The sequence below is a fragment of the Hyaena hyaena genome, unplaced genomic scaffold, assembly GCF_003009895.1.
Source record: "Hyaena hyaena isolate Hyena2069 unplaced genomic scaffold, ASM300989v1 scaffold_300, whole genome shotgun sequence".
NCBI classification, from domain to species: domain Eukaryota; kingdom Metazoa; phylum Chordata; class Mammalia; order Carnivora; family Hyaenidae; genus Hyaena; species Hyaena hyaena.
In genome coordinates this window covers 931509-946925 of record NW_024080933.1, presented here as the reverse complement: position 1 = coordinate 946925, position 15417 = coordinate 931509, and the positions used below count along the sequence as shown (strand labels likewise).

The 15417-nt window shown below is 44.0% G+C and overlaps 1 protein-coding gene across 1 annotated transcript in view; it reads right to left on the bottom strand.

Moving 5' to 3' along the window:
- TENM2 (teneurin transmembrane protein 2) overlaps window positions 1-15417 on the bottom strand; it is a 1153031-nt gene that overhangs the window by 222223 nt on the left and 915391 nt on the right. The window contains 1 exon segment of the mRNA XM_039247655.1: window positions 5428-5550. Within this exon segment, the coding sequence (XP_039103586.1) occupies window positions 5428-5550 (123 nt within the window).

Here is a 15417-nt window from a genome sequence, read left to right as displayed (position 1 = left end):
GCGCTTGGGACTACATGTGACCTTTACATCTTTTGAAACTCCAATTTGTCACCTTAGATAAAAATGGCCAACTCTTTGCCACTAGAGGTATTAACAGACATTTATATATCTGACCATTCAGGTGAACATGATTCTGCATTAATATGTAGTTCAGTTTATTAGTGTTATTTATAGCAGCTAAAATTCACTGAGTGGTTATTGTTGGCCATGTAATCACCTGATATGCTTTGTGATTTTTTCTGGTTTTTAGATTAGAGGATCATGAAAATACAGTGACTTGCTTAAGGTCACACAGCTCTTACATGGTGGAGCTGGGATCGAATGTCATGTACAACTGCTTCCAGAACCCACATTTCTAACCACTCTGCTGACTGCTTTTCAGATGTTGGGCTAAGTATAACACATACAAAGAGCTGTGTACTGAAACAGGTGGCAGAGACCACCCTCCGGATGTACAAGTCAACTCTGAAAGAGAAATGTGCCAACACAAGTGAGAATAAATGCACTAGGGAGGGAGGTAGATTATCTTGCTATTAATACCCATCTCAAGCCATAACGATGTCATGTACAACAGAAATTATACAACTTAGAATGGGGTTGTGAGTAGGAATCAGAAGCTAAAATCACTAATATGAAGTGCATAAGCAGTACTCATATGTAACAAAGGGAGAATAAGATGGCCTCCAGAATGAGAGTTTTTGCATTGGTACGTAAGCTATTGGTATATTTGCCAGTAGATGTGCAGTATTATAATGGTTGGCTCAAACATAACCATCCCTTGCCCTTCTGGGAACTTTACTGACTTCGAAAAAGCCCCATGTAGAGAAGTGATCATTTTGAAACCCTGGGCTGTGTTCATTGAGAGGCTGACAAGAGCCAGAGGAAGAATTACCAACCTCCCTGCTAATCTGGCTCCTAGTACCATGCATTAAGCCAACTAGTAAAAATCATTATGAAGTTTTTGCTGAAAGGGCAAGTGTAGAAAAACATGTTTCTAAACAGAATAACAGTCTTTGCCATTTTTTTCCAACTTGCATACCATCTGGAAATTCTGATTTTTTTTTTCAAAGGGTAGGAAAGAAATGTGCTCCAGGCACAAATAAATGTTTACAGCTGAGTTATAAACCGAGAATGGTGGGGCTTAAAACAGACAGGCTGGCAGTGATGGAACTCAAGCTGCAGTGAGACAAATAATGCTGTGGGGAGCGGGCCAGCTTGTTTTGAACATTGGCCCTTTTGAATAGGAAGTCTTGCTTCCCACTGACCTCATCAAGCAAATGTTTGGGAAGAAGTCTTTACATCTGGGTTTGTTCTAATTCTTAGAAGGTAAAGGGAAAAGATGAAGCAGAACAACTGTCTATCTTGACATTCTGAAGGCAGCCTTCACCTTTGGAAACTACAGCACCTTGTAAGAAGTGACAGTCCATGGATGCTTGTTAAATGAAGTAACTGAGAGATGGCATGATGATGTCAGTGACAACTAATATTCCTGGATCTCTTATTAAGTACCTGATGCTACACACTGTTTTTCAAGCACTGTCTCCTTTATACTGGATGCCAATGGCGCGAGGGGGGCCATTTTACAGATGAGGAATCGATGGCTAAGGGAGGACAAATGACCTGCTTATGTTCAAGCAGCTAAGTGATGGAGCTGGTAGTTGTAGCCAGCTGGACCCACTCTAGAGTCATATATTACAGAGGATCTGTCAATGCGATGTTACCCAAAATATGCCCAACACTTGGTCAAGAAGGAGAGGCTGATCTATTGGCAGTTTGTTCTCTTCTGCCTCGTCTCCTATAATTTATAGTTGCAAACCAGTCTAATGAAAGAAGACATGGGTTTGCAAATGATAGAGAGTAGTGGGCAAACTTCCATAATGGGTCAGATAACAAATATTTTAGGCTTTAGTGGGCCATCTAATCTCTTTTGCATCTACTCAGTTCCATTGTTGTAGTGCAAAAGTAACCATAGGCATGAATGCATATGGCTGTGCTTCAATAAAACTTTATTTGCAAAAACACGTGGCTGGCCTGATTTGGTTCATGAGATGTTGTTTGCTGACCACTGATATAGAGGACACCTTGAATTTAAAATGAGTGATAGGTGTTGAGAATGATCCATGAAATTCTACTTGGGAGTTTATTCTTTCTTAAGATCAGTGCACAAATTGGCTACGTGTGATGTGCCCTTTAAAAGCTCTTGTATTCTTTGCCTCTGGGCCTAGCCAATCAAACTGGATTCCCTTATGTTATCTGACCAGGTCAGAACACTGTATTGAATCTTCGTTCTCAAGGCTTATCTAATCCTAGATCTATAGAAAAAGTGCTCTGTGCTCTTGTAATGAAGATGTATGAGTTCATTCCTTTTAACATAGAAATACACTTGAGATGGTGAGTGATTCTGGCAGTCTGTGGGCTCCCTTTTCTTGATGTGAAACCCAACAACCAAACCAACCACGTTAAGGTTTAATTGAAAGAGCGAATGGAGAAAAAATAAACCATGAACAACAACAAATGGAAAAGGGAAGACAAAGCCCAAAGAACATACTCTCCTAACTAATTAATCAAGTGCTTTGTTTCCACTAACATATCAGAGTGTGTAGGCTGCCCTGTCTATTAGACTCCTTTCCAAATCTGAGCAATGTAAACACTCCTAAAGACCAAGTAATGAAATCTCTATTGATGTGCCATCTTAGATGGAACTCACATACCCTTGTTTTGCTTACATTTTAATTTGCTTCTGCTGGATACTTACTCAGTAATTGCTTAATAAGATTAACCTCCCTGGCAATGTGTGGTGTATCTTGATTAAAACATTATCGGAGTGAAGGATTATCGTATACCACAAAAAAATGGAGGGGGTGTTATTTAATTAACTTATTGCCAATATATCTTGATTGTCTCTTTGAAACACTGGAAAACTAGTCGATTGGAATTGATGCAGGTTATCTAAATGTATAGAATTGGGGAGTGGGGAGGAGGGAGGTCACTAGGTAAAGAAATTGAAACCTGAGGTCACTTTTTAAGAAAGATATAGGCAGCTGTGAGAAAACTAAAATAATTCTACTTATTTTTTAGACCAAACTTTACAACAGCTTAAGAGACCTGCTATCTTCAGTCATAAGACGGGTACTATTTTGGTGTTCAGAAAGGAGTTGTTCCCAGTTTTCTTTTAACTTTAAGCAATTTTAAATTCTCACACTTTTTCATAACAGTCCTATTGACAAAATTCATGGGACAACAATCTGGCAACCATTTTTCTGTCTCATAACTTATTTGGAAAATAACTGGTGATGTTACACAACTTACAAAAGCACATTGCATCTAAGGGGCAAAATTCTGGTCTTTCCAAAGGCACTGTGGAAAGTGTTTCTTCATTTGTTAATTGAGAGACACCATACTCTTAGTTAGGACTTGTTCTCTGCAGGGAATCTTTAGTTCTGCTGGTGTGGGATGTTCAAGTAGGCGGTCGGAGGTGGAAACAAAGCTTAATCACAAATGCACAGAGTGGCTGACTTTCAGTTATGGAAGCCAGTGCCTATCTGTGAGTCTCTTTGGTAAAGGATGCTATTTAAGAAGCATTTGTATGTAACTTCAGAATGTATACACACCAAATATATCTCTGCGCCTGATGAGTGAATATGCATATTCACTTTCAAATGTGTGTCCTACATTCTTCTCAAGGGGCAGGGTGCTGCTGACTTGTAGGTTAAAGGGTGCTTAGGGATCAGATGAAGCAGACACCCCCTAAAGCAGCATTTCTCCAAGAGCAGCACCATGGACCTTTTGGACAGGATCATTCTTCAATGTAGGGGCTGTCCTTTTGTTTAACTGCATCTCAGCCTCTCTCTGGGAAATGCCAGTTGCACCTCCTCTGTGGCAACCAAAGAAGTCTTCAGACACTTGCCAAATGTCCCGTGGGGTCCAAAAATGCCCCAGAGAGAACCACTGTCATAAAGGAAACAGGAGTTGTGGATGGTGTCAAGTACTGGAGCGAATGGACTACGCATCAGAGACCAACAAATCTGGCTTTTGGCTTTTTGGTCACTTAAGGCAGAACATGATTCCTTAAGGCAAGATATACTTTCCATTTTTAAATCTAGTTTTAGTTACCTGATAATGGAAAGCATATAATTTCATCCTCAGATAAAACTTTTTCATGCTTACTTAAAGGTAATTTAGTGTTATGATTAGAATGGATGAGTAGAGCGATTCTTGAAGATTGGATAAGAAGACAAAAAAGTTCCACTTGATGCCATTACGACAACTCCAGGGAGAATAATTTAAGCAACACTAGCATCTCAGGATGACTAACATGCACCTCTAAGGGAAGATGAATTCTGGAATCTTCTCTGTGGGAAATGATGGTGCTAAGGAAAAACCTAACATCTTGCCCAAAGATGCACAGAGCACAGACTTGAGTTTAAGTCTGTACCTGCCTACATGTTTGATTTGGTGAAAGTTTCCAGAACACCCTGAGCCTCAGTTTCCCTGAGATAATATCCTTCCCTTTAGAGATGTTGACATCAGGCAGCGCTAAGCTTGGCGCACACCAGGTGCCCAATAAACGTCATTTCCTTTCTTGTCTATGAACTATCTCCATGGGGTATTTTAAGAAACAAAGGGGTAAACTGCCCTGATGTGCTAAGAGGCAGAGTGGAAGAGTCTGTGTTTAGAGAAGCCCTTCCACACCATCTCTCCTGTTTCCATGCTGATTCAAGCACACTCTACCACACCGTTGTTGTTTCTTTAATTGCCCCATGTCCCCACCTCCTCACAGTCCTGTTTTTTCTCTTCCTTCTTAGCACCTTGTTAGCACCTATTTTTTCCCCCTGAAAGAATACAGTTGCCCGATTGCTTCAATAAACATCTCCATTGTCCCTTTTACTGTTCTGAGAAGAGAAGCTTTGTTCCCGAGGTGTCAAAACTCTTTTCTATTCCCTCCCAAATCCGAACAGCTCCGAATCTTTCTCTTTCCTGCCAGGCAGCGCTTCTTCCCCTGGGAGCTGCATCTTCCTCTGGGGAGCGGGCCCTGGTCTAGCGGCACACACTGCCTGCTGCTCTCCGCTTTCTTGATTAGGCAGGACTTTCTCCTGCTGCTGCTGCTGCCTCTCCAGCTGCTGCTGTTGCTGCTGCTTCTGCTCAGGCCTTGGGAGGTTTTCAAGTCGCTCCAGATAGCAGAGGTATGCACATTGCTCTGAGAAGGCAGGGTGCCAACTCTCAGTGACTCCAGCCAAACACAGCTAACAGACAGGAACAGCAAACAGCTTTTAACAGGGGCACCTACGAAACGCAATGGTTTTGTTCCCCCTTTTCTTTTCCTTTTTGCGTACCTTCCAACATTTGGATTAGAAAACCTAAACCGGTTGGCAGGAGCTCTGAATTTCCCTGTGACCTCAAGAGGGCAAGCAGCAGCTGTAACCTCACCTTTGCCTCCAGATGGCATTGTTGCCACATCATCGTTTCCTGGTAAGCCGGTCCTTATCCCATTGTTAAAGGTGTGTCCATCTGCCGGCTGCAGTTGCCAATTGAGTCCGAGCAGATGCATTGCTGCAGGAGAGACAAAGTAATGAAAATATGAATAGATAATTCAGCAATGCAAATGTCAAGGGGGAGGGCCAGGTGCCTTTTCCAAGCGATTGCCTTTTAAGGAAGCTGCAGTTAAAAAAAACAAAAACAAAAAAAAAACGGCTTGCCCCAGGCCGCAGGGATTAGCTAAATACAGAAAGGGAGATCTGGGTGGTTAGGTCTCCTCTCTCAGGGCTGCTATTTCACCATCCTGGCAGAGAGGATCCCCAGGGTGGGTGGAGGAGGGAGGAGGGGACCAGAGTTCAGACCTTCTGAATGGTGCTACCACAATGGGTAAAATGCCCCTTTAGAATCACTGTAAAGGAAACTGCTCCGTGACATCCAACCTCTCCCACACAACGGATGCAGCTGCTTTTAGACTGGGGGCCCAGGGGCGTTGACAAGTATAGTTTTCCCCAAACTACTCAAAACGATTGGTGTCAAAACAGGGCTCTCCAGATGGGATTGGTCTGCTGGTGAGACTGTAGTTGTACTGAAAGAGCAATGCAGCAAGTATTGTCCGTGGCTGGACTGGTCCCTGTCCATTCTATCTAGTTCAAGCTCTCAAACTGCTTTTCCCTTCCACCTCTCTTCCTGCTAAGTGGGTACCTTTCAGGCCACTGTCAAAAAGCTTGGGAAAATACTACGATGACGCTTTCTTCCCTTTCATACCCTACACCCACACTTTCCCATGGGGACAGAAGGAGCCAGAGTGCCAAGGTGCTGTCTTTGCTAAGAGACAAGTATGTCTATAGGACTCTTCCTTTACTTCCATGTGCACCCCAACCTCCTACACAAACTTTCTTCCTTTTTTCCTGTCTTCCATGTCTCTCCGTGCCAGCTCCCCACTTCCCCAGTGGTTTTGCAAGCTTAATTCACCCCATCTCCCACCATTCTGGGGGGAGTTGTTTTTACTATGTGGAATGAAAGGCAAATCCCAAACACCTGTATTCTTTCAAAGTCCCCATCTAAGAAATGGTTCATTTGGAGGTAAATAATGAGTTCACTCCCCCGCATACTGCCCATTCAAACAATCACCACACTGTGTCTGTCTGCTGTTTCAAATGGACATAGGTTGATGCTGTTGCTAGGGTTCCAGCACTGCAGGAGAGAAAGGCTGTTGACAGGGAAAGGTTCAGGGCATGATGCGGGATGGGAGAAACAATTAACCACAGGAAATGCAATTAACAATGCTTCGGAAATTGTTCACACGGCAATTAATTCTGCATGCCTACCACCACTTAAAGTCAGGCTGCATTCTATTAAGGTTAAAAACCTATCTTCAAACAATACAGCTCAGATTGATGGCCACAGATTAAGGTGCCAAGGTGTCCCTGTGTGTATGTCTGCTTTATTTTATTTTATTATTTTTGCATACTTCTCCATCTCAGAGCCATGTTTCCCCCCCCTGTACATTACTTTGAAGTGTAAGGCAACTCTTTGAGAAGATAAATACTAATAAGAATAAGTGACATTTACTGTACACTTTCCGTCAAGGTAACACCTAATTTTCTCCTGCCGTTTATCCGTTATATGTAGGTCACTCACTTGAAGAGACCGGATTCTATTGCCTCAAATAATGACATATTTTCACTGTACAGAGGTCAGGAAATGAGAACTAATCGTGGCTGCTTCAAGATAACGATAGCTTCTGATTTGTAATTACCAGGTGAAGGGAGCCAAGGAATTAGCTATTTTAAAATGATTCCTTTTTTAAATGCTGCTATTGGGTTCTTGGGCTTCCCTTAAGACAGCTTGCTGCTGCAATGGAGGTGTGGTTCTTTCATGGAGGTTCTTTCATGGAGGGTCTCTCTGCATTTTAAGATAGACACAGACATGGGCTGCAGGTGCAGCCGGGCTCGGGCCTAACAAAGCTTTGAGTTTTGCATCTAGAGAAGGAAGCGGCGGGTCTATCAGGCAAAAATGACAATCTGCCCAATGTCCCGTCAGTGTGAATCTCTTTTTAAAACTGTTCCCCTCTTCAAAAACCCAGTCTTGGCACTTCAAGGTGAGGAATATACTCCAACCGCCAACTTTGAGAGAACAGCAAGCAGACAATACCTTCATCTTACTGCACATAAAGAGGGCATTCATGAAACTGTGTTCTGTTTGCAGAAATGGTCACCCCTCTCTTTTTGTTTTGGGTTCTATAGCATCTCTTTATTTAAAAAAAAAGTATTCTGAAAACAAGATGACAAGAAATGGGGTGAGAAGGGATAGGGTCAGAGGAGACAAGTAACTGCTCAGACAACTCCCAGAAGTGAAAAGAAAATAAGAAAGTGAGATGCCGATGGGAAAAAGGGAAAAGTCAAATCTGCTGAGTGTAAGCTCTGTCATCCCAGCAGAAGCGAGGCAACAAAAATGAAACTCAAGTTTGGGCATATTTTCTTTTGTTGAATTGAACGTTAAATAAATAAGTGAGAATTATATCAGGGGTATAACCACCCTCTTTTGTTTATTGAGAGGGAGACTGAAAGAGGCTTTTGTTTGTATTTTTTTTTTCTTGGTCAGCTATTCCTTCTCTCTTCCTTGAGTAAGAAAATGAGAACATCTTTCTGGCCTATGGGGATGGACTAAAGTGTCCTTAGGATAAAGAAGACCCAGGAGAGCTGTGAAGTAAATGAGCTTCCTGACTAATGAGAACTCTGTTTCTTATTCTGCTACTGATGTGCTCTATGGCTGGGGCTGAGAAATCTGTGTGTCCATCAGTATCTCCCTTAACCTTCTGAGAATGTTTCCCTTTTCTATTCCCTTTTACTATTCCCAGGTAGAATAATGGCTGCTGAGGGCCCGAGAGAGGTCAAGCATCCACAACATCCCCCAAGATCTAGCAGAATGTCTTTAATATAGAAGGCACTCCATAAATGTTTATCAGAATAGGTAATGACACTTGGAGTTAGATATGAGGGGGTGGAACGTAGGATATTATACTCTCACAAATCAAACATATGCAATACAGAGGCGTGAAGGGTGGACTACAACAGTGTTGGCAGCAATAGGGATGAGTCTGCAAAGAGAAGCTATTTTGGGTATTAATGTTATCAGTACCTGCTGCCAGTCCTTGAACCCCTTCTATGGCCAGCACTGTAGGAGCCATTCTACAGACATTACTTTAATCAAGATGTATGGCTTACATCTCTGGTTGGTACTATCCCCATTTCAGAGATGAAGAAACTGTTCACTATGAAGTTTGATCACTGGAGGATTTCAGAATCAGAGGAAGGTAACAGTGCAAAGTGGTTATCTGCTTCATATTTCATAGTGATCTGGGTACAAATTCTGGTTTGCAACGGGATCTCAGCAAACCTGGTCTCTTGCTCAAAACTCATGATAATCTGACTGTGGTGTATGAATGACCATTTTCTGTACTCAGCACCCCTTCCTGAAGGGCTGATACCTCCTTATCTTGTTGATTTCAAATGTGGCCACATGACCTGGCAGCACACACTTTGCATACCTGTTTTCCTTCTGCCACATGGTCAACCTGGGTCTTGAGGGACAATAACATGGCTCAGAGCCATGGCTGATCAGTGGGAGAATACGGAATGAATGAAGAAATAAACTGTTACTGTTATAAGCCACTGAGAGTTTGGGGTTCTTTGTTTTAACAGCATGCCTGGGACTTCCCTAACTGATAGGTTCACTTACAGCAGCCCTAACTCTTCCATGGGGCATATGTTCCAAGACTTGCCTTCCCGGTGGATGCCTTACAATGCACAATAGTACCAAACCCTATATACACTATGTTTCCTATACATATATGCCTATGATAAAGTTAAAGTTATAAATTAGGCACAGTAAGAGATCACAAAATGACTAATAATAAAATAGAATAATTATAAAAATATACTATAATAAAAGTTATGTGAATGTGGTCTCTCTCCCAAAGTATCTTCTTATGATGCTGTGCGACAATAAAATGTCTCTGTGATAAGATGAAGTGAAGTGAATGATGCAGGCATTGTGACCAGTGTTAGGCTACTGCTGACCATCTGACCATATGTCAGAAGGAGGATGGTCTGCTTACCGTGGTAGACCATGAGCAACTGAACTGCAGATAAGGGGGAGCACCATGTAAGTAAATTAAGATACTCCATTTTTATACAACAGGGCTCTGTGCATTCCTTAAAGTTATATATTTATTGAGTCAGGATCCTTTCTAAAACCCAGCCGGGAAAAGTTAGGACCACTACATACTTAAGGTCACCACATTTGCTTCTATGAAAAACAACAACAAAAACAGCTCTTTAAATATTATGTGATAGTATATCCAGCTGTGATGCACTCTGGTTCGGAGACTCAGAAAGTCTCAGATTTTGCGTGAACGCTGGCATCATCAACTTACATTTTCTCCAACAAGACATCCTGGATGCAGTGGGGTGGTCTCCTCTCTCGCCCCCCACAAATGCTCCAGCAGCTCATCCCAAGAGGTCCTGTTCAGACCATCCCAGGGTCAGAAGTGAAATGAGTTTGGGAGGTCCTCTCTCTAATGTGACTCACCCCCATCGACAGCCAAAATGCACAATTTATCATGACTTGACAGGCTCTGCTCCAGAAAGACCCTCATATGGAATGACGGGGCTCCGTGGGTCAGCAAGGATGGAACAGGGAAGGGTTCCAAGTGGAAGTTCATGTGATCCAGGTGGCAACTGGGAAATCAGCCACTAAAAACACCATAAGCAGCCAAACTCTGAAAGTATCTCCCTGGCTAATTGGAGAAAACTTTCACCAAGAGCTGAAAGTGAATGAAGGCAGGATGGACAGGCCACACACAGATCCCAGATTTCAGCAAGAATAATAAACAGACCTACTTGGAGTTAGGGTGATAGTTCCTTAGTGGAGTTGCCTGTTTTTGTGCCAGATGGGCTCTAAAAGGAATACTCAGAGGGAACCTAGTGAGGATTAAGGGAGAGGGGTTGGTTGCAGGTAACAGAATTCCCCAGCAACTGCAAGGACAGGAGACGTAGGCCTTGAAAAGTGGCAGCTTGGAATGGGGGTTGTCTGAAATAGTAATTAGGGTATGTGTGGGCCCTGCTGGGTGCCACTTAGAACCTTCCATGTTCATTGGCTGGCAGAGGATCAACCTGACAAGAGAGTCAATCAATATGTCAGCAGCGCTTCTCAGAGAGCTGCTCAGCCCCTGCTTGTCAAAGAGGGCAAACATGGGGCCACGGACGCTCTGTGTTTGCTGAGCAGGCCTCCAGGAGCAGGGGGTATCTTTAAAGATCAGGCTTGTCGATACATAACCGGAGGAAGAGATTGGGCTTTCCCTTTGAAAATGGAAGGCTTGAGGCCAAGCAGAGCTTTGGAAGTGGGAGGAGGGAGGCTTGCCTGCTGGGTCTTGTGGCTCAGCATGTGGTCAGATTCACAAGGGCCTTAGAGATGATGGCAAAGCTCCTTCAGAGACCAGGAATGCTGGGACTCCCTGCCCCTGCATCAGCCAATTTAGTCAACAACGCCGGGACTCCCGTGGGAAGTGTAGCCAATTCCCCAAGTGCCCCTGCTGAGAGGAGAGAACCACAGCAGAATAATCAGGGCTCAAATGCACAAATGCTAACCCTGAACTGACACAGGAAATCTGCAAAGGCGCTTTTGTAAGCTGCCTCATCACAGGCAGAATAGCCACCTCCATGAGGATTGTGACAATTAACATTTATTTTGGCAATGCACCAGGTACTGGGCTAATTGTGTTAATTGCATCATTTTATTCATTACTTATCATTCAGCAAACATTTATTGAGCACCTACTGTGTGTTAGGTGTTTTCTAGGCTCCAGGAATAACGCAGTTGACAGGAGTTCCATGCTCTCATGCAACTGACATTCTAGTGGGAGACATAGAAACTAAACACACACAAGTGAAAAGTAGAGGATGAATATGGTTGGAGATGCCAGGGCCCAGGGGGTGAGTAATTCAAAGTTTTTGTTCGGACGTAGACCAGTCAAGGATGGGGTTTGATAGGTAACATTTGAGCCAAAGTCCAAAGGGAGTGAGAAAGCAATTAATGCTGAGATCTGGCGGAGCACTGAGGTTGGAGTGGGATCAGTGGCAAAGGAGAGTGCAAGGTGGCGGGGAAGGTGGGTGGTGGGGAGTGGGTGCCCTTGGAGAGACTGCCATATACCTAGGTGAGATCAGGTGAACACTGGAAGATTCTAAAGAGTGTGAAACCTATTTATTTCTATTCTCACTCTGTGTCATGGTAATGTAGTCTACTACCTCTTCTAGAGAAGGAAATTGAAGCTTAGGGAGGTTAAGTCACACGCCCAAGATCACACAGCCAGTAACCAGTAACCAGGAAATCTGGGAGGTAAACCCAGACACATGTAACTGCAGAGTCAGAGCTCTCAACCCCTGCACTGCCCTTGACTTACTCAAGAGTTCTCACTGGAGGCCATTAGGCCCCTAATTCTCTAAGTGAACCACCACTTAGCCAAGACTGAACAGGGCAGTGGGCTACAGAATTACTTACTAAATATTGTCAAGGCTCACTCAGCAACAGACACCTCCCTTTGTAGGCAGTCATTAGTCCTCTAATAAATCTGTCCTTGGTCAGCCACCAGCTTGCTTGCTATTTAACTGAAAGGAATCACAATTGTCAATAGAAAATAAATCTGTTTGGCAACCTCAGTTCGCAGTCAGGCAGGCTAACAATCAATATGCCTGGTGGCTTTTTCCTTGGTCAGTTTGCTTATCATCCTTTGGGGACGTGCTCGAATACGGTGCCCGTTCCTCAAAGAGGAGGGGGCCCACTGCAGTGGATTAATGGTATCCTTTTCTAGGAACGCTGTTAGTTGCAAAATTACCTTCTGCCTAAAAGGAGAGATACAAACAAAACCATGTGGGATAACATTCTCGGAAATGCCTTAAGTCTTAAAGGAGTTTAAAAAATTTAAATATAAAGAAGTTAAAAAAAATCCCTTTCAAACTGCCTCGGTGGAGTGATTTCTCTTATTCCTTCTCCCCCGCCCCCTACCCCAGCTGTACTGCAATACTTTGAATGGAATGAATTTTCAAAGCACTGCAGGGAAGTTATGCCCACAAATCCCTTTACTAGTAATGGGATTTGTGTACCTATCTCCCAAGAATGCTCTGAAAAGTTCCTTGCCTGTGTCCAACTTCTAGCTTGCAGCTTCCAAAATGGTTGCAAAGCTTCTGGCCGAGGAATGACACAGAAGAGGAAGAATGAGTCACAGATAGGATACCAGAATCCTGACAGGACCAGTGGAAATGAGAGGGGGCTTTGGAGAAATGCATCTGCATTCACACCTCTATCTGCACTCTCTTGTCTTCCAGCCATGGTGCTAAAACAGGGATTTTGTCTCTGCCTTCCTAATGCTAGTCCCTTGCAAAAGCAGAGCAGCTTTCTGTCCCCTCCTGAACGTCTGCCATGAGAACAAGGTGACAGTTGTGTGAGGCAGCTCTGAGACCAGGGAGCAGTGTGTTCTTGAGACAAGAAGAATCCGCATGGAGGGACTGTCGCATTAATCTATTCTCATGACAGGCTCAGGATAGTGCAGCAAGTGGGAAGTGGTACGAGATTAATCAATTCTTGTGTTTGGAGGAAACAAATGGGGCTCCTTGCAGCTTCAGGATGCATGGGGCCCCCAAGCTGGTGTGACTCCTACCCCTGAAGTCCCCTTACACACGCCGCTGTGCGCTGCAGGTGGTAACTCTGGACGCCGTGGGTGTGTGGTGTCTGGTGTGCTCAGGTGACCTCTAACAAGGCCCTTTGCTCTCAGCATCACCAGGCAGATCAATACATAAGACAGACACACATGCTCACAGCCACTGTCTTTTCATGTGCACGGTCTCCAGGAATGTACCCTGGAGGACTGGCGATGCTGGCCAGGCGTCCCATTGTCCACTGAGCCAGCTTATCCTCGGGCAGATAAACACACGCTTGGAGCCATTCACCACACAGGGTAAGATTTCCCACCCAGACGACTCCTTTCCTGCCACTATTTTTCCCAGGAAAGAAATAAAATAAAAGCCTTTCTTTCTCTAAGAAAGGGCCCATGTGATCAACATACCTTTAGAGAATGATAATATCGGTAGGTTTTATTCAGCAAATAAATCATGGTCTCTGATTTTAAGAGCTTTTGTGGTAGCAAAACACATCCCCGCAATCCGCACACATACACCTAAACGCATCTTTCTTCTCCCTCCGAAGCTTGTCATTCAGTGTTGACAACCCAAACAATATTTGTCTTTCTTTAAAGAACAGCACCCGGCAGCCCTGTTAAAGAGGGGGCCGGTGCACAAGACTACCTACTACAAAGGGAAGGCGATGCAGGCTGCACACGGCGTGCGGCCACCGGAATCATAGGAAGCAGACATTATGAATGTTTTAGAGGATAAGATGTCATATCGATTGGTAGATATGCAGTGTGTGCTGGAACAAAGAGGGGGAACTCTCCTGTGGAAAATAGGCTTCGCAAGAAGCCGTGGTGAGGTGGGTCAGGGAGGTGGCAGATGGGGCACTGGTCATACTCCCAGGGCACATTTCTTCCCTTGGCTGCAGCAAATGAAGAAATGAAGGATCTGGACTCGTTTCCCTTTCTGAGTCCCAGCCTCCCCCCTTCCCCCCCCGCACCCCCCCTCCCCCCCCCGCCATTAAACTCCTTCCAACAGGCCGTCAGATCAAGCTGTGGAGCCTATAGTCAAGCAGCCAGAAACAAACAGCAAAGCCAGGGATGTCTTAGGAATGGGGTGAAGGAGGAACCATCCCCCTATCCTGGGTCTTTGAGATTAGAGACTCATTCCCATCAGGGTTTAAATCCCCATGCCACTACTCATAAGTGGATGACCTTGTGCAAACTAACTGACCTCTCTGAGCTTCACTTTTCTTAGCTAGAAGAAACAGTTAGCATTTTTATAAAGTACTGACTCTGTGCCTAACATTGTGTTATGAGCTTAATATGCATTATCTTATTTGCTTTTTACAGGAAGCCTAAAGTAGGTACTATTATTCTTCCCATTTTACAGATGAGAGACTGGAGGCAGTATCAGAAATTCACCCATACTGACACGGCTGCTAGGTGGGGCAGCCGTTTACAGAACAAAGCGTGTACTTTCAGCCACTAAGGGAAGAAGGTGATCAAACTGACCTTATAAGGTGCTGTCAGTATAAAGGAGGCAGGAATCTGTGAGTGTTGAACACAGAGGAGGCACCCAAGAACTGTGTCTCACTTTCTGCTGGATCTTGGGTCATTTTGTCATTACAATGAGAGCCACTGTGACTAATGTTTAATTGAGCTCTTCACGTGTGTTAGTCACAAATTTTGTCAGGTGTGTATATTATTTTCCCATTTTGCAGATAAAGACATTGAGGCTCAGAGAGCTGGAGTAACATGCAGCTAGTAAGTGGTAGAGAGGTGTGACTTGAACCTGAGCCATGAGACCTAACATCTGAGCATTGCAACATTCCAGCTCACAGCAGGACAAATTTCAGCTCCCAGCACCCGTGAAGACTGGGCTTATTCATCTAGATATTCTTCACCTATTTGTTAGAATCCCCTTTCAGAGAAACCTTTTTGGTATTCTTTTCTGCATCACATCAGAATGGCAGAGCCACAGTCACGATGGACTCAAAGGTCATCTGGTCTGGCTAGCCTTGAGGCTCACTTAGGTGAAATAACTTGCCGAAGGTCATGATGACCAATGACTGGCTGTCAGGATTTGAAACTTGGTCTCCTAACTTTCTCTCGGGTGTTCTCTCTATTGTCCTATTCCATCTCCTTAAGAACAAAGAATGCTGAGGCCTACGTGCAATGCAATGCCTTATCAGAGAACATGAGGAGACCTCAGCGAAGCCTCCCTCTCACCCATTTAAGATTTTTGTTACTACTAT